Source organism: Acanthopagrus latus, chromosome 13 (assembly GCF_904848185.1).
Source record: "Acanthopagrus latus isolate v.2019 chromosome 13, fAcaLat1.1, whole genome shotgun sequence".
Taxonomy (NCBI): Eukaryota; Metazoa; Chordata; class Actinopteri; order Spariformes; family Sparidae; genus Acanthopagrus; species Acanthopagrus latus.
The window spans coordinates 17,861,666-17,881,665 of record NC_051051.1 but is presented as its reverse complement, the minus strand read 5'-3'; the positions used below and the strand labels follow the sequence as shown (position 1 = coordinate 17,881,665).

The 20,000-nt window shown below is 40.6% G+C and overlaps 1 protein-coding gene across 1 annotated transcript in view; it reads right to left on the bottom strand.

Moving 5' to 3' along the window:
- vps11 (VPS11 core subunit of CORVET and HOPS complexes) overlaps positions 1-20,000 on the bottom strand; it is a 50,449-nt gene that overhangs the window by 1,206 nt on the left and 29,243 nt on the right. The window contains exons 6-15 of the mRNA XM_037118604.1: positions 16,234-16,435; positions 15,991-16,142; positions 15,589-15,775; positions 15,165-15,308; positions 13,756-13,953; positions 13,450-13,611; positions 13,166-13,299; positions 11,048-11,250; positions 7,059-7,230; positions 69-291 (exon numbers count right to left, since the gene is read on the bottom strand). Coding sequence (XP_036974499.1) covers positions 69-291; positions 7,059-7,230; positions 11,048-11,250; positions 13,166-13,299; positions 13,450-13,611; positions 13,756-13,953; positions 15,165-15,308; positions 15,589-15,775; positions 15,991-16,142; positions 16,234-16,435 — 1,777 coding nt within the window. The remainder of the gene's footprint in view (positions 1-68; positions 292-7,058; positions 7,231-11,047; positions 11,251-13,165; positions 13,300-13,449; positions 13,612-13,755; positions 13,954-15,164; positions 15,309-15,588; positions 15,776-15,990; positions 16,143-16,233; positions 16,436-20,000) is intronic.

Genomic DNA, 20,000 nt, shown 5'->3' with positions numbered 1-20,000 from the left:
TTATTGGTATCCGTCACCGATACATAACTTCTATTGTTTCCTTCTCATTAAAGCTCAAGTACTGTTACCTGTCTGTTGAAGTGATCATGCAGGTCCCGTTTCTGGTCCTGTGCACGCAGCATGTCCATGACTTTGCGGTTCTCTGGAGTGCAAGTTGGGCACTCAGCCTCACTCTCAGCATAACTTTCAAAGCAGTGTTGATGGAAGGAGTGGCTGCACAGGAAATGAACTGATGGCAACTCCAGGGGGCTGTTGCACATGTTACACTTGGTCTTCTGGAATATCTTGGCACTGTGTGTGGAAATATTGGGCTAAAGATTTAAATTCATACAAAAAAGTAATTTTATTCATAATGGGCAATTTATGACTTCTGCAGGTCACATCTGCTCAAACTGTTTGCTAACCCTCTACCAAAGGGCTGCAGTGCCTATAACTGACAGAAGCAACATCTCTCTATAAAAGCAAGAAATCTCTGTCTGTCTGTCTGTGTGCCTCAACTATATCTCAATCTCAGTCTTTATTTATATGGCGCTTTTCATACAGAAAAAAGTACCTCAAAGTGCCTCACAGAAATAAACAACAGCAGAAAAATAGAAACAGCAAAATAAAATTAGAAGAAGATAGTTAAAAGAACCCAAACCCTCCCACCCCTTCAGACATGGACAGAGACATACACAGTCATACACACACTCACACATATGCACGCGGACACACACAAACTCATACACACCCATACAGTAGCTGTCACTAAAGAGACATGGCTGGACAGCGAGACCTGGTACATGGAGGAAGCTACCTTTCAGGAGCCAGCCACACCGGGAGAGATGTCGGGCCAAGGCCGCAGGGAGCACCACCACAGAGACCACCCCAACCCGGGCAGACAGGAGGCCCCACACAAAGGTGCAGAGCCCTCTGGTCACCAGGGCCAGAGCCGTCCATGGGACAGCACCCCCCGCGGCCAGACCAGAGACCACCCCCAGCCCGGCAGGCCCCCTGGAGGAAACACTGGAGATTAAAAACTGACAGACTAAAACAGTAAAATAAAGCAAAAAGCATAGAAGCTGAAAACACAAGGGACTAAAACATAAAAGTATAAAGGCTAAAAGCACAAGGGACTGAAGGGTAAAATATGAGAGATTAAAACAGTAAAAGAAAAAATAAATAAATAGTTAAATAAAATAAAATAAAATAAAATAAAATAAAATAAAATAAAAAGGATTTAAATGAATAAATAAATAAATGAATGAATAAGTAAATAAATAAATAAAAGTGCTCTGATTAGTATGGCATAAAGGAATTAAGAAGAATTTAAATTTCAATTAAAAGCCTGGTTAAAAAGGTGGGTCTTGAGCCTCTTTTAAAAAACCTCAACAGTCTCTGCGACCCTGAGGCTCTCTGGCAGGCTGTTCCACAGTCGGGGCCCATAACAACTGAAAGCCGCCTCCCCGTGCTTTTTTGAACTAACCTGTGGTATGGTTAAAAGGCCGGTGCCGGAGGACCTCAGGGTCCGCGGGGGCTGATAGACTAAAAGCAGGTCAGATAAATAAGAAGGCGCAAGACCGTTAAGACATTTAAAAACTAGTAAAAGAACCTTAAAATCAATCCTGAAACGCACGGGGAGCCAATGAAGTGACTTTAAAACCGGTGTAATGTGCTCCCGCCCTCTGGTCCTTGTCAGCACTCTCTGCAGATCAGGATCAGACTGACCTGAGATTTTCAACATGGTTGCTGTGTGGTTTAAGGGTGTGCAACGTCAGATTTGTTTGATTGATTGATAGATCGATAGATCGAAAGATAGCTTTATTTTTCCCTTAGGGGAAATTAGGTCATTGTAGCAGTGGTGCAATACAGTCACAAATACAAAATACAATCAGAGTACAATACTCAATTTAAAACACTATACACATTATACAATAAGATGCTTAGCAGTTTCAGATAAATATTAAATAATAATAAATACTGAGCAAAATGGAACTTAGTGGATTTGAAGGTGCAAGATAAAGAGACAAAGGTGCATTTTTAATTACAGTGGTAAGATTTAAGTAATAAGTCACTTAAATAATGTGTGTGTATTGCCTGGGCGTTGTTGTGAAGCGTTGTAAAGTCTGATGGCACCAGGTAGGAATGATTTCCTTTGCTGCTCTTTAAGGCAGCGAGGTTGAATGAGTCTGTTGCTGAAGCTGCTCTTAAGCTTGTCCAGGTGTCCAGCTTAGAGCCACCAACAGACCTTGCCTTCTTAATGAGTTTGTTTAGTCTGTTTGCATCTTTTGCTTTGATGCCCTCACCCTAGGACACCACAGCGAAGAAAATGGTGCTTGTGACAACAGATTGATAATAAACCTGGAGCATTCGGTTGCAGACATTAAAGGACCTGAGCCTCCTCAGGAAGTAAAGCCAGCTCAGGCCTTTCTTGTAGACTGCCTCCGTGTATGCAGTCCACTCCAGTTTACCATCCAGCACCACACTCCGGTATTTGTAAGAGTCCACAATGTCAATCTCTGTCCCTCTGATGCAGACTGGAGAGGGCGGGGGCTTGTTCCTCCTGAAGTCCACCACCATCTCTTTCATATTCACCACATTCAGCTGCAAGTGGTTCTCCTCACACCATTTGACAAAATTGCTGACCAGGTCCCTGTACTCATCATCCCTCCCACCCTCTACACGCCCAACAATGGCCGTGTCATCAGAGAATTTCTGCAGATGACACAACTCAGTGCAGTACTTAAAATCTGCAGTGTAGGTGGTGAAGAGGAAGGGCGACAGCACAGCTCCCTGGGGGGCGCCGGTGTTGCTGATCAGATGGTCAGACACACAGTTCTGTAATCTCACATACTGTGGCCTGGCCGTCAGATAGTCATCGACCCATGTGATGAGAGGAGTATCCACCTGCATGTTCTCCAGTTCCAAGCTAGTGATCTCTCTCATCCCCCTCCATACACCCCTGGTGTTATTGTTCTCCAGTTTGGATTCCAGTTTCCTCCTGTAGTTTTCCTCACTCTCCCTGATGCTGAGTTTTAGTTCTCTGTGAACACGCTTGACTTCTGCATGGTCCCCTGACCTGAAGGCCCTCTTTTTCTCGTTGGGTAGGACCTTCAGGTTGCTGGTAACCCAGGGTTTGTTGTTTGGGTAACAGCAGACCTCTTTAGTGGGGATGGTGTTGTCTATGCAGAACCCAATGTAATCAGAGATGCAATCAGTGATGCCATCAATGTCCTTGCCGTGTGGTTTGTAAAGTGCCTCCCAGTCAGTGGCTTCTAGGGCACCCTGCAGTGACTCCATGGCCTCGGGAGACCATTTCCTCACATTTCTTACTGTCACTGGTAGCCGCTGAACGTCTGCGTTTCCAGATGGCAGAATGTAAACCATTATGACACTGGTAAACTCCCGTGGCAGATAATATGGATGCAGTCTGATGGCGATGAGCTGGACTACAATGGTACTGTTAATAAATTATTTCATAAATGCTTTACAAATTCCGCTAGTATTGTCAACCATAGCCACCATAGTCACATGCGCACCAGAGCCAATCACTGCACACCATAGCCACATGCGCACCAGAGCCAATCACTGCACACCATAGCCACGTGCGCAACAGAGCCAATCACTGCAGAGCTCATCCCACGACATACCTTAAGAAACAAGCAGATTTATAAACGCAGCGGCGCGAGCTGGACCGGGATTTTGCCGTCGGTGTGGTCCCATTCTGTGCATCTACACAGACTGTTGTGGGTTAATGAGACTAAACGAGTTCAGACCAAGTCCGTTCAGGTATGAGGAGAACCGGATACACGAGGAAAACAAACTGGCATCGGAATCTGTGGATGTTCGTGTGTCGCTAGCTGCTAGCCCACCCCCACGCCCCACCTCCTGACTCGGCGGGCGTGCCGGTAAGTCTAAACCCGGATTTACGATAAATAATGTCCACCACGCTTTTTCGCAAACATTGTCGTCATGTTTGCTTTGTGTCTGGTGCAGGAAGAAACGGTGAAAATGGCCTTTTGTCACGAAAGTGTCCGCAAGCAGCAAGTGTTTACAAGCAAGAAAACACGTTCCTATTGGTGGAATAAAGCACCACACCAACGTGAAATAGTTACATATAACCTTATAGATTTCAGAAACTGATGCCCACATTTAGCAAACAACAATTTATATTTGGATAATAAGTAATAACAATGTTTTGTTAAACATATTTGTGGTTTCATATTTGTGTGTTTGTTTTCAGAGTAAAAAATCTAACTTTTTCCCACTCGGATTTTATGTTTTTTATGATTTTAGGTCCATTGTGTTAATACAGTATGTCAAACTGAAACTAGAAAAATTGTATTTCCTGCGAAAATACAGTGTGAATGCTGAAGGCTGAAACGCTCTTGGAAATCTGCTGAACGTCCTGGCGAAATGTTGAAAAAGTCGAAAAGCCGGAAAAGTTGCAAAGTTAAAGGCCGAAAGAGCTTAAAAAGTTGAACATATTGATAGTTGAACAGTTCCATAGCTGCACAGGAAGCGGAATGGTTGAAGCAGTTGAAATTACAGAAAGATGAATATTTTAAGAAGATGAAGAGACAGGAAGGTTGAAGAGGGCTGAAAGAGTTTAAAAAGTGTAACAATTTCATAGCTGAACATGAAGTTGAATGTTTGAAGGAGTTGAAAAGGCAGGAAGATGAATATCTGAAAAGTTTGAAAAGCTGTAGCTTAAGAGGGCTGAACGAGCTTAAAAATGTGAAAAAAGACTGAAAAGGCCAAAAAGTTGTAGAGTAAGAGGGAAGAACGAGCTTAAAAAGGTGAGAGAGGGTTGAAAAGGTGAGAGGATAAAGGCATAAAGAGCTTAAAATGGTTGCACACATGCTGGAGCAGGAGCAAAGCCAAAGATGAAAATGTCCCCATAAGGATGAATGGGAAAACGCCTGACAAACTCCTGCGATCTTTGAAAAAACTGTAATGGTTATGGTCAAAATATTTATTTAATGAGTAACAGGAGACATTGTTAAACGAAGTGATGTTGTTTATATTTCTGGAAAGAATATTTTAAAAAGATCAAAAGGCAGAAAGTCCAATATCTGAAGAGGTTGAAAAGCTGTAGCTTAAGAGGGTAGAACGAGCTTAAAAAGGTGAAAAAAGACTGGAAAGGCAGAAAGATTGTAGAGTAAGAGGGCAGAAGGAGCCTAAAAAGGTGGAAAAAAGGTTGAAGAGGTGAAAGGATAAAGGCATAAAGAGCTTAAAATGTTTGCAGACATGCTGGAGCAGGAGCAGAGCCAAAGATGAAAATGTCGCCATAAGGATGAATGGGAAAACGCCTGACAAACTTCTGCGACTTTTGAAAAAACTGTAATGGTTATGGCCAAAATATTTATATATTATAAAGTTGGAATGGTGTCTCTAGCTCAAAGTATGAAGGACAGGAAGAGGTGCAAAGTCGACGACTTTGGAAGAGGATTTGAAGATTTTCCCATTTACTTCAGTGTTAAATTTTGTTTAGAAAAAGCCGAATTTCTAAAGAAGTTGAAAAGTTAAAAAGCAAAAAAGTACAAGGTTGGAATAGCTTAAAAAGTTGAACATTTTAATAGTTGAATGGCTTCTTTAGCTTAAAGTATGCAGAAGTTATAGCAGGATGAAATTTGAAAAATTCCCCATAAGGATGAATGGGAAAACGCCTCCCAAACGCCTCCGATTTGAAAGAAAACTGTAATGGTTGTAGCTGAAATATCTATATGGTGAGTGAGAGGAGGAGTTGCTGAACGCGGTCATGTTGTTTTTATTTCTGGAAAGTGAGAAATGAAGGCACAGAAGCGAGAGAGAGAAAAGGTACCGTCTGCTCTTCAGCAGAAATTTTGGCTCAAAATTAACATTGCGGCTTATGGAGGAACTGTTGGACTTCTTGTCGCTCTCGGGCTTCTAGATCCAAAACCGTAAGTCCCACATCTGAAATAAGACCATCAGATGAAAGCCCACAAGATTTCCTACATTTCTATGCATATATTGTCTATGTCAAGTAAAAGATGTGGGAACCAAATTGAGCTGAAGAGAATTTTTCTCCCTTTTTTCCCAGCTGTTCTACACTCTGGGCTGCGGCAGTTGGTGCGCGCTCACTCTAGCTGACGCAATACACACCCATTATAAAATGAGAAGAAGAGCTAAAAATCCTTCAAACTCAAACTGCGATGATTTCAAAACCATACAAGATTTTAAAAAACTGAATACAGTGCAAATAGTTCAAGGCGTTGTGAGTATTTTAAAGTTTGAATGGTGTCTCTAGCTCAAGGTATGAGGGAGAAGAAGAGGTTGAAAGTCGAGGAGTTTTGAAGAGGATTTGAAGCTTTTCCCATTTGCGGCAATGTTAAAATTTTTTTAAACAAAGCTTAATATTTGAAAAAGTTGAAAGGTTGAAAAGTTGAAAAGCACAAGGTTGAAAGAGCTTAAAAAGCTGAACATTTTCATGTTTGAATGGTTTCTATAGCTGAAGGTATGCTGAAGTTATAGCAGAATGAAATTTGAAAAAAATCCCCATAAGGATGAATGGGAAAAATTTAGCAGAAAAAGCTGAATATTAGCAAAAGTATAAAAGGTAGAAAAAAGAAAAATAGACGCCATCATGTCCTAAAAAAGCTGAACATTTTGATGGTTGAATGGTTTCTGTAGCACAAAGTTTGTAGAAGGAGAAGCGAGCCAAAAAACGTACGGAAGAATAATAATAAATTCCAGAAGAACAATAGTGTGAATGCTGACTCAGCATTCACACTAAATATAACAGTACAGTCACATCTAAGGTTGTGCTGAAAATAATGACACCAAACAAGGCAAGGTAAACATTTTTACAGTGAAATATAATGGTAAAATCAAAAGTAGTCAAAAATGGTCAATTATATCCCTGATATCCCACCTTCAAACACAGCCTCATTTGGCCATCCATGAAAAAACTACCTAACCTTTTCTATGGAATACATACTTCCTACAGGCAATGCGCTAGTTACATCAAAAATGAAGATGACAGAACTGCATAAAAAAAACTAATACAACTGGTGGTTAAGTAAAATTCATGGAAAATCCTCCTTTATACAACCCACCTCATTTTGAGCTCCTGGATCTCAGAGCGGAGATTGGCAGTTTCTTCGCGGTACTGGCGAATTTTGCGTTCATCATCCTCAATCTGCTGGCTCTCCCTCTGCAGCTTGTTGATGAGGTAGTCCTTGATGACGGAGAGAGTGGCTGTCGAGTTGTGTGCCAGTGTCTGCACCACTATGGCAGATTATAAAAAGAAATATCATGGATGTAATGCAGTGGTTCATTTCAATAATCATCCTGCTGATGCTAAGTGTTCTAAATGCCTCTCAAACGGTCCCTTCTTGTAATAATGCATCTTGACTGAGGGGATGATAGTGAGTCACTGTAGTCTCTAACCCAGATTAAGAAGAACCGGAGCCAGCAGGAGGGAAAAACCGCAAAGAAGTTGGGACACCTTAGTAAGTTATTTAGTAAAAACACAGGAGCTCCTGAAAAGAAGTGACATCTGCAGCAGAGAAAAAAAGCTACGTGAAAAGAAGGTGAACAGGAGTAGCCTACATATTGTCTGCGCATTCAAACACTGGAGACATCTGTGGACGAGTGGAATTTATCAGTTAGTGTGATGTCACAATTTTCTACATGCTTTGGCATTGCTTAAGCTGAGCTAAGGCAGCTGTAATGTAAAAACACGTGAAGATAAGGGTTTAACATTGTGTACAGTTAGTAAATCATAGAATTCTTGCTACAGGAAAGAACAAACTAATTTAATTGCCCTGCTACACCTTTGTCTTTTTAGGACCAGAATTCCAGTCCAGCCACCTCCTGTAATGAATTACCTTCCTGCCCTTTATTCTCATCTGCAGCTGGTCTCATCAACAAGCCCCCCCAGTGCATGTCTGGCTTTATGCATTACATGATGTTAGCTAACATCTTTGACCATTATCCCATAACATATACTCTATATACTGTGAACTTTTGCATATACGATGATGAAGAATTTTGCACAACCTGCAATGTTTGTGAGTCTAAAACATACACACTTGCTATAGTATTTGTTATAGCATTTCCTTTTATTTTTATTGTAATTTTTCTATGCTCCATATTTGTGTTCTTGACTGTTGCAGTAATTAGCCTTAAAGGATAACTTCGGTCAGTTTCAACATGCAGCTTCAAGCTAACCTTGACTTGCCAGTACCGAAGACGAGCACACTTTTGGTGCAACCCTTACAAGGCTCCTTGAACAGAGAGTTAGTATTGACAGCTAACAGCATGGGGTCAGAACTTCACACTGTGTTTTAAGCATCAACCAAAGTTATCCTTCAAGTTATCCTTCAATTTATAATGCACCAGACACAAAAGGCAAATTATTTCCTCTAAAGCATTGTAGTCTTTTGTCATTTGTTACATTAGAATGAGCTGATCTCACAGTTTTGATTCAATGTATTCCTCAAAGTCTTATTTGGCAATTGTTGTGTAAAAAAAGAATGCAACTGACCAATGTTGAATATATGGGTAAATAAAAAACATTATTTTGGTCTTTACAAATTGAATAATGAGCAATAATGAACTTGCATAGAAACAAGTTATATATATAAGATAATTGACAAAAAAGGTTTGACCTAAATCTTGAGAAAGGGGGAAATACTGCCACCCATTCATTTGAAGCGGTGGCTAGAAAATACAGTGCTCAGCGTAAATGATTACACCACCTTTGAAAAGTACCATTTTAAACAAACTCAATGATCACAAAAAAATCCAAAATGCTGAACATATATAAGTTCAGTATAACATGTGTTAAACTTAAAACATGAAAGTAAGGTTAGTAACATAACTTAGATTACACATTTTTCAGTTTTACTCAAATAAGGGCGATGCAAAAATGAGTACACCCCACAACAAAAACTACTAAATGTGGAACTTTGTATGGCCTCCATGATTTTTAATGACAGCACCAAGTCTTCTAGGCATGGAAAGAACAAGTTGGAAACATTTTGCTACATTAATTTTTTTCCATTCTTCAAGAATTATCTCTTTTGGAGACTGGATACTGGATGGAGAGTGATGCTCAACTTGTCTCTTCAGATTTCAAATCAAATCAAATCAAATCAATCTTTATTTATATGGTGCTTTTCATACAGAAAAAAAGTACCTCAAAGTGCCTCACAGAAATAAACAAACAACAGCAGAAAAATAAAAACCGTTCAGCACGGACATTTTAATGTCCGTGCTGAACGGTTTTGCACGGTTTGCACGTTTAAAAAGGCTAGGCCTGTTTAATTGTAAAACTGTAAAATTGTCGACAAACGGGATACTTTTTGTCAGGCAGTACCCCTTTAGCCACAGGTGCAGCTGACGAAGGCGGCTGGTGGTGACGTCACCATACCTAGAAGCTAGATTTCCCCATAGGCGTTCAATTGGGTTCAGATCAGGACTTGGCCACTGAATCACTGTCACCCTGTTCTTCTTCAGAAATCCAACGGTGGCCTTGGATGGTGTGTTTGGGATCGTTGTCATGTTGGAAAAGTGCACGACGACCAAGGTCACGGAGTGATGGTAGCATCTTTTCTTTCAGTATAGAGCAATACATCTATGAATTTATGATGCCAACAATGAAACGCAGCTCCCCGACACCAGCAGCACTCATGCAACCCCACATAAGGACACTGCCACCACCATGTTTCACTGTAGGCACCATGCATTTTTCTTTGTATGGCAAACTCTAGGCGGACTTTAGGAGAGGCTTCAGTCAGGGACGGCACCCATGAATGCCATTCCTCTGCAGTGTACGCCGTATTGTGTCACGGGAAATAGTCACCCCAGTTTGGCTTTCTACTTCCTTGGATAACTGCAGTGAACTTGCATGCCAATTTTCTTCGACCCTTCTCATCAGAAGACGCTCCTGTCGAGGCTTCGAACTTCCATGGACGACCTGGACGTCTCTGTGAGATGGTTGCAGTTCCAACTTTTTAAAGTTTTGTACCACTTTTGCTACAGTATTCTGATTGATAAGTAAAGCTTTGCTGATCTTCTTGTAGCCTTCATCTTTGCAGTGTAAAGAAATGATTTTCTTTCTCAGGTCTTGAGACATTTCTCTTCCATGTGGTGCGATTGCTAACAACATGAAATGGGAAGGGGTTTTCTACACCCTTTTGTAGTCAACTGTCTGCTGGACACCCGTGTAATGAAAAATTACTCAACTGTGGTTGATTATTGTTAAATTAGACATTTGTAGTCTAAAATTTAGCCTTGCTCCAGAGACTTTCACTGGGGTGTACTCATTTTTGCACCACCCTAATTTGAGTAAAACTGAACATTTTGTTCTCTAAGTTATATTATTAACCTTACTTTCATGTTAAACAGATGTTATATAAAACTTGGTCTAAGCATTTTGGAAATAGTTTTTGTGTGCATTGAGATATTGTTTAAAATATTACTTTTTAAAGGGGGTGTACTCATTTATACTGAGCACTGTAGGTCTCAAAAGGCAGCTTTTCTAAAAAAAAAAACATAAACAAATTAATTAAAAAAAAAAGATTAAAAATCCCGGTATGTTTGTAGCTGTTCTTTTAAACACAAAAAATTACAACAGTAGTTGTTTTTGTTTGTTTTTAATCACACAAAGATACTGTCTATCTCTGATTTCATTACTTATGACTTGGTATTTTGAATAAAACTTTCATGCCATTTTTAAATAGTTTTATTCCTTAACTATTCTCTTTATCACATCCACTTGTTCATCCACAATGTTGCACAATGCAAAACAGTTTACATCATGGAATAGCTTTGCACAGTCTTTAATATTTGGTAAATGTGAGACATGCGTGTCATGTCTGCATCTTCACAAACAGAGCCCAGGAATTATGTTTTTGTACTCCTCTGATTCGTAAGAATTGCATTTCTGGAGATGTTTGTGCAGAATTCCAACAGATTGGTTGAATTTGTGTTTTTTGCTGAGAAGACATTCCAGCTTCCTTGATGAACTGCTAATAATTTTGCTTAAAATTCAAACAAGCATGCATTAAGTATGAAATATAAATACCCTATAGCTCACCAAGTAATGGAGGCATGAGGTTGTTTTGGTCAATGTGATGTAGGACCTCACTGATGTAGGCCTTGCAGTCCTCTTCTTTTCTGGCAAAGTATCCCAGTGCCTGCTCCCAAAGACAACCCTCTTGGTCCCCATAGCGCTTGCAGGCCTCTATCACTTTACCATATTCCTCATTCTGCATGTGGTAATGCATTATCTGTTGGTACCTGCCAACAAACAAAAGTCATGTCAAATTTGAATCCACAGTGATGTTATTCAAACTGTATATGTTGGATCAAATTTTGTAGCTCAACAGAACTTGGGCACCACAGGCTTTTCTAGCAAATAATGAAAGGGACAATATCAAAAGTTATCAGTTATGCCACTGATTCCTGATTATGGACACCTTGACAGGAATTATCCCACTTCAACTGTGGTCACTTGCCAAAGTAAAAAAAGGACTTTTAATCTTCATGCATTTTGTGATTAAAATATAACATTTTTATTTGCCATCACTCTGTTTCCCTGGCAACACTTGATGATTTGACTAATAGATGGAACAATCATTATAAGCCTCTAAGATTATTCACCACTCCACTGTAAATTAAGATATGATTTAGAAACACAAGATAAACTATTCTGCTTTGCTCCCAGAACCCTTTGGCTCGGCCTTTAGCTGGGGAGCTAATACTTGAATGAAATGATCCAAAGTCAATAACTCTGAATACATTTAAAGGCCAAAGACTAAATATAATTTGACGGTATGCTTAATATTAAGTCTATCTTAGGCAGCAGCCTGAAGTCATGAGATGATTAATGAATAGGATGTGAGATGATTACTTGTGATCAGGGTCCCTCTACTTCGTGTGCAACTTGTGCTGTGTGATAGAGGAGCCATCCTCTGGTGGTCAGAAGATGATGCCAAGATGATGAAGACCAAAGGACCACAGTGAGTGCTATAATTTATTTCTCATGATGAAGTGTCTGCAGCCAGCTGATGCTAATAGAACTCCTTTTAGATAAAGGCTAATTTAAAGCACACTGATTTCAAATAGTGAACAGTTTCATTCTAGAGGCGTCCATATATCAGGATTTCATTTAACACCCTGTAGCCAATTAGAGTAGTATTTATCCAGACCACTGTATATAAATGTGTATAACTATAAAGGCGTTAACGGATTCACCTGAACATTTTTTATGGTCCAATAGAGACATAAATTTGATTAAAGACTTAGTCTTAATTTAACAAACCCATTAAATTTATCATTTCATCATCAGCATTTTTCACCAGTAAGTTTGGCAGCCATTTTAGATTTAGTCAGCTGTCCAGCTGCTCATCTTGATGTCCGCAGATGAAGTGATGGATCAGCTGTTTCTTGATTTTAAAATTCCCCGGCTGTGGGTCACACAACAGTGCAGATCATCGACACCTCCACCCATCTCAGGCAGTGGCCGGCACATTGACACCTCAGATTTAGATAGCAGTCGAGGTGGAAATAAGTATACCCTCCGAGGCGGCAAATCAGCGGACCAAAACAGACCCCCAATTTGCTACCCTCTGTCTAAAACCGCAGACCTAGCCGCCAAAAGGACAGGGCAAATTGGCGGCTTGTTGCCCTGTGTAAAAACAACGAATGACGAGTGACCACAGGTGTGTTGAGCAGAATGCGCGCTGCATGCCGGGTGGTGGGCGTGACCAAACAAGGACAGGATGCAGCAGCATTGCAGATACTTTTTAGGTTTTAATGGACAGATTACACGCACATTAAGCAGCATTGTCACGCATTTTGTAACGTTTGACAGACCACAAACTTTTAGTCATCAAAGAGCCATGTTTATTTCGTCACCGTCTCGTTATCGTCATGAAAAAAAGGGGCTTCAACAAAATAAGGATGACGATAACGAAAACAACACTGCAGTTAAGTTTGCACCAGGAGTCCTGATAGATAATAGGAAAAAGGTTTAAATAAATAAATTTTCCAGAACATTTTGCTTTTTCTCTTATTTTCCATGTGTTTTTCACATCTGGGAAATTGGTTGGGAACCCTGACAGAGATGCTTTGTTATCTTGTGATGTGCTTGTTTATCACATCAACTGGCTTCATACATATTCAGACACTGTTCTTGGTCTCCCTCACTTACAGTTTGCCTTTCTCATAAAGGTAGAGAATGCCTTCTTTGAAGTTGTGCATCTGGCAAAGAACCAGGGCCTTATCAAACACAGTGTTGTCACTTCTCAACAGGGACACAGCCTCGCCCTGCAGGACCCTTTTTCTCTGCCAAACATAAATTAGACAAAAAAAGCTGAATTATTTTTCGCTTGTTAAACAAAATGTGACAGTATCACATAGCATTTTTCATTCTACTGCAAACCATACAGTATATTTACTCTGTAAAGAGTCATAGCTAGTCCGTGTGTGACTGACCTCAGGGTCCTGTTCATGTGCCCAGTCTTGCAGCCGGAGCTCCAGCAGTGTGTCATATACACCCTGAGGAGAACAAGAGTCCACCTCAATCATGTGTTCCAAGAAGGCTTTCAGCTCCCGTGGGTTGTTGGCAAAAATTGGGATGAATTCTTCAGAGTTGGCCTTAAACAAAAACAAATATGGACAGTCATTTATAAGAAAATATTATAAATATGATCAGGTAATTTTAGGATCAGAGGCCCATTACAGCATCGTGTGAAAATGAGTCTTTAACAGAAAAAAAGGTGAAATGTTCTGAAGACTGACCTTATTGATCTGAACCCTATCCAGGCACTCTTTTTCAGCAGTGTCTCTGCTGGGTAAGTAGTTGGTGCATAAACCCTTCAGGAGAAGTGTGGTACCTTCAGGGACATGGTGCATCAGTGTCTTGCCGTAACGTTTCATGTTGCTCTCAGATTGTTCGAAAGGCAGACGTCCGATGTAACGCAGCCCTTCCTGATAGTTCTGGGTTTTGGAGAGAAACACGGTGAAACCCATTTCACACATCTCTCTATAAAAGCAAGGAATCTCTGTCTGTCTGTGTGTGTGTGTCCGTGTATGTGTGCCTCAAATATCTCTTCAGATCAGGATCAGACTGACCTGAGATTTTCAACATAGCTGCTGCGTGGTTCAAGGGTGTGCAACGTTGCATTTGTTTGGACTACAATGATACCGTTAATAAATTATTTCATAAATGCTTTACGAATTCCGCTAGCACTGTCAACCATAGCCACCATAGTCGCGTGCACACCAGAGCCAATCACTGCACACCATGGCCACGTGCGCAACAGAGCCAATCATTGCATAGCTCAAGCCCACGACATACCTTAAGAAACAAGCAGATTTATAACTGCAGCGGCGCGAGCTGGACCGGGATTTTGCCGGCGGTTCTGTCCCGTTCTGTGCATCTAAACTGACTATTGTGGGTTAATGATAAACAAGTCCGGACTGAGTCTGTTCCGGTCTGAGGAGATCCAGATACGCGAGGACAACAAGGTGGAACTGGAATCTGTGGATGCTCGTGTGTAGTTAGCTGCTAGCCCACCCACACGGCCCACCTCTCGAGTTGACAGATGGGACGCACTGGCACATCCAAAACCGGACTTAGGGTAAATAATGTCCACCGCGCTTTTTCACGAACATTGCCGTCACGTTTGCTTTGTGTCTGGTGCAGGAAGAAATGGTAACAACGGGCTTTTGTCATGAAAGTGTCTGCAAGCAGCAAGTTTGGTTCCTGAGGAACAGGGGAAGTTGTGTGAGGGATGCCGGCAGATAGCGACAGGGATGGCGAGTTTTGAGAGTTGAGAGATTTGTGACATATAGCGTGTTTGGAGTGTTATATAGTGTTTAGTGTAGTGTGTTTAGTATGTAGTGTAGTCGTTTTCTTGTGTTGTGAGTCAAAACAAGGAGGAGACTGCTGAATGTGGAACAGGCAGGAATGAGCTGAGGAGCCCTGAGCCTGAGGCACTGCCTGCATTTAAATGCACATAATTACATATAACTTTGTAAATTTCAAAAACTTGTGCACAAATTTAGCAAACAACAAACAACAGATCATTCAAGGACAGACAAGCAGGTTCTCAACAGCCCTATAGGATCTGATTTTTGACCAGATCCTCCTCTAATGATGATCTAGATATAGTACATCTAACACAAGTCGTTACATCAGCTTTTACCTTGAGGTCTTCCAGCTGGATTTTTAGGTACCATTCATGGTGCATGTGTTTTTCAGCCAAAAAAACAGCATGGCTGTGGTAGCCGGCCTGTCGAAGAACCTTGATGGCGATCTCAACATCAAAGTGGACTTCACTTTCACTGCTCTGTTCAGTGCAGCGAGAGAGTGGTGTTAGAATACGGCAGCCATTGGTGAACTGTTCATAATGAAAATTAGTCCTTTAATTATCTGTTGTACTGTTTCCGACACCTATCTTTCTTTGGAGGAAACCACTTAATTGTTTTCACTACTACTACTGTCATGATTAAATAAATTAATAAATAAAAAAACATATACATTTTTATTTTTACAATAGGATCCCCACCACTTTTTTATTTGCAATCAACACTAGAATCCATCAGTGCTTACTTTTACCCATCAGTCACCTTAATGAACTCTTCCAGCTTGGAGCTGTCCTTCAGCTTGGTGTAACAGTTCAGCAGTAGTGTGGTATGGTCCGCATTGGCGAGTGACTGCCTGTGCAGGGCTTGCAGATATGCTGTTAGGTTGTGGATCCTCTGAGCGTCCAGAAATTTCCTGATGACGTAAGATGGCTCCAGTTTCCCAATGGTGCTGTGGGAAAATATAGTTGTCAATTCAATAAAGCTTGGATAGCTTGCATAAAGTGCTACAAAAAAACATTGCTCCTTTGTTCTGGCACATCTTTAACACTCCAATCAAAAACAACAACATGACCATATGGCATATATAATAACAGCCTATAACCGTATATGACGCATATATACAATAAAGGCAACTGTTTTGAATGTTCAACGTGATGTCATTACCGAATGTACTGCTGGATGGCACCATCATGATCTCCCTTCAGGTAAAGGTGATCACCATACTGTCTGAAGATCTCAGACAGTCCGTCACTGTCCAAGTGCTGGCTCTTAGCCAGGTTTATCGCCATCACAAACAGATTCTTCTTAAACAGCATCTTAAAAAAACAACAACATGACGACCCTGATCCACAGTAATTATTGTCAGTGATTAATCAGCAGTTAAAGGCCGTTAGCCCACGAACTCACTTCCAGTTTGGTCTGTGTGTCTTTCTCCTGAAGAACAAACATTTTACCATCTCTGGTCAGGATGTAGAAGGAGCCCCACTCTGCCACCACATCAATGACATCGTCAAAAGCGGCACTGTAAGCGATGAACTTGTTGTCCAGATCGTAGATGGTCAGAATCTGTCTGTCAGATGGAAAGCTCTCCCTGCTGCCAAACTCTGTCCTGATCAGAAAAGTGACACCAACAGTCAGTACACTGACACTGAGATTTTGGTAAGCTGCTATTAATTACTTGGATAACCTGGATAAAAACCCTTGATTTTGAGAAATAAAATACTGGTACAGCCATACCTGCCCCACTGCTCTCAATGGGGTAGAAATTTAAAGCACATTGTGAAGCGACAATGTGATGCACTGCACATTATCTGCTCGGTGAAGTGTCCCCAGTGTAAAGATAACAGTAAGTTTCTCTTATTTGGTTGATTCCTTCTGATTTGTTGCATATTAAAGTACAAACAGGCATTTGTGAAATGTTAAATTAGTTATTGCAATACAACTGAGCACATGACTGCCAAAAATACATTAAAAAAGGAAAACAAAACACGTCTCAAGAATTAAAAAAAGCCAGCCAATTCATTGTAAATGCCTGAATCACATGAGTGGATCATAAAACCTATGTCTGAGTAAACAATATTTTGCCAGCAGAATCAAATTGGTTACAGGATATTCAACCTTTCTTTTAATACAATATATCTGTTGTCCCAAATTCTTGACTCCTTTCTTCACAAGAATTGTATAACAATGATAAAGCATATTAATGAAAGGACTTGGGTTTACAATTTATCACATTTCCTCCTTGGCACTGAGGAGCTGTACAGCAGAGTCATGGATCCTACAAGGGGTACAGCATTGGAGGTAGAGCCCCATACATTCCAATAAAATTAAGTTATTATAAGTTGCTCAGTGGTAAATGAGGCCTAAAATGGTCCATTTCCTTGGTAAAAAATGACCTGGGGTACATCCCTTTCTTCCTCATTCGCCATTTATTCACTCCTAATTCCTCACCGCATCCATAAGTCCATCTTGTCCTCCATTTTGCAGCCCGTCCCAAAGCTCAGGATTGGATAGGATTATTTGAGCAAGGAGTGACCCCGAGGAGCAATGAGCGAGGACAAATGAGAGCAGCCATCACGTTAGTCTTTTTACCCATCGACATGCCCCCTTAGTGGTTATCAGTTATTTACTGGCCAGTGCAGCATCTAATCTGATACATTACAGCATCATTAAAGTCTCATACCGTTGTATCACCATCAAGTTTTACATTTTCTTTGTTTTCTGATTCACCACAGAGTGTAATGCTCAGGCTGATTGTACAAAAGGACCACAAACAACTTTCTTCATTTATTGGAAACATTTTTCTTTTCATGGTTATAACATATGAGGTTGATCATTCCTGAGCATCAGGTTTGATATGTTGCATCATTTCGTTTTTTCCAGAAACATTTTGCTCAAAAATAGTTAGGCTAACACTGTCCAAAACATACCATAATCACATTCTGTGTTATCAAATGATTATTTCACCATCACAATGACAAGGAACACATACAAATATTGAACAAATAGAATACTATAACATAACATAGTATAATAAATCATAATTTAACGAAATATAATATAATAATATAGATGCAAGCGGCAATCTGCAAGTTCTAACCTCTTTCGCCCCAAACTGGCCACCCTGACCCTTATCCCAGAAGTTGATGGCATCGCCCAGCATGTTCCTCAAAGATCTGTACAACACATACCCATGATAAGCCCCAGATTTCTCCAAATTGGGTTTTCAGCAGTTTCACATAGAGACTTTATTTGAACATCAAAATATAAATTCAAATTTTATCTATTGATGTGTATTTCAAAGTTTCAATAGGTATTATAATGTTTAACCCTATGAAGCCTGACACATCAAAAAATTGCCAGAAAATTCAAATTTATTGGAACTGAGATGTTTATAAAACCTTTTAACAAAATCAGTGAAAATTAATATTCAGGTATGCCTAATGCTCTGGGTGGGGGGGGGGGGGTGTAAGGTTTTTCACATTCACTCATGCACACAGCAGCATGTGCCTGTAATCTGCTCCTAAGGGATGAGCTCAAATTGTTTTGGTGGGCATATTCCTAGTCCACTTCTGAAGATATGAAGATATAAACTGAGTTTCATTACAATCGGAAAAATGGTTAATGATTTGAGGCCAATATTCGCTATGCCCCACCCTTTGTGAGGATATTTTGCTTGACGGCGGCCATGTTTTTTGACTGATCATACTCATTAATAAAATAACTAACTTACCACCAAATTTGGTGTTGATAGAGTCAGTCTTTCAAAAGTTCTATTCATTATACTGTTTTACACATTATGCAAATCAGCAAAAAATCTAGTCAGGTGGACTTTTATGGTCCAAGAGGCTTTTTTCTAGAGCACATTGAGCTGGACTTCTGTGTCAAATTCAAGGTCAATCAGACTTATGTGTGAGGGGCGTGGCCTTCCCAAAAACACATTTTGAAGCCTTAATTACAGTGCCACTATCTGGCTGACTGGGCTCATATTTTGACAAAGATGATGCATATCATTTCCAATCATTGGGCCAAGTTTCAAGTTTCTGGCCCATTCCAGCTCACAGGAATTTGAGCTCAAGCGGCAGACAACAAATGATAATAAATATAGCCGCAAGCGGCAATCTGCGGGTTCTAACCTCTTTCGTCCCAAACCAGCACCCTGACCCTCATCCCCCACAGTTGATGACATCAACTGCCGTGTTCCTCAAAGATCTGTCCAACACCAGTGTTGGGGAAACTGCTTTGCAAGTGTAACTTGTAAAATTACATGTAGTTCTGCCTGGCAGTTGTTTGAACAAACTACATTTCTATCCCTGGAGAAATGTAGTTCGTAAAACTACTGCCAAAAAAAAGTAGCTTTAGCAACTACTTATGCTCATCAGTGTTTCCCCTACATTCACTTAGAAGTGGCGGCCCAGTAGGCGGAAATGGGTGTGGCCTATACTACAAGACTAAGCATAATTCACTGGATATAAGGTTTTTAAATGTGCGACAAGGTATATGGGAGTTATTAGCCAAAACGCACTTTCCTTAATAACAGCGCCACCTAGTGGTGGAAATTCAGAACGACAATAGATTATACATTTTTTCGCCAGGTGTGACTTATATTCCAAGTTTGGTGAGTTTTGGGGTATGTTCAGGCAGTGTGTGAAAAATGTGATCCTTTCGGAAAAAGAAAAATAATAATTTGCAATACAATAGGGTCCTTGCAGGTTCTCTGCTCGGGCCCTAATAATAATCATTTGAAAAACAATAGGGACCTCGCAGGTCTACCTGCGTGGGCCCTAAAAATCCTTACACTAGGGCTCCTACAATAGGATTCTGAGGAAACGCGTATGCAAGCCCCCTAAATCAAAGGTGCAAGCAGCGATGAACTGGCCATTACAGTCCAAGCACATCGGGGCATGCTGCCGACGGGGTGTGCCATGTAGATGTATTCAGGGCAACACCCTCTACATGTTTGAGCAATTTAGAGTAGATGGCATAGAAATGGCCTGCACCACCATGGCCACCAGGTGTGACATAGGTGAAAAAGTAAGTTTTCCATTTTTGGCGATTTTGCAAATGGAAATTTGTTGGTGTGGCCTACATCACACAATTCAGCTGAATTTAAGGAACATGTAGATATAAGGTTTAAAAATGTGGGCCATATTATGTGGGAGGTATTTGACACC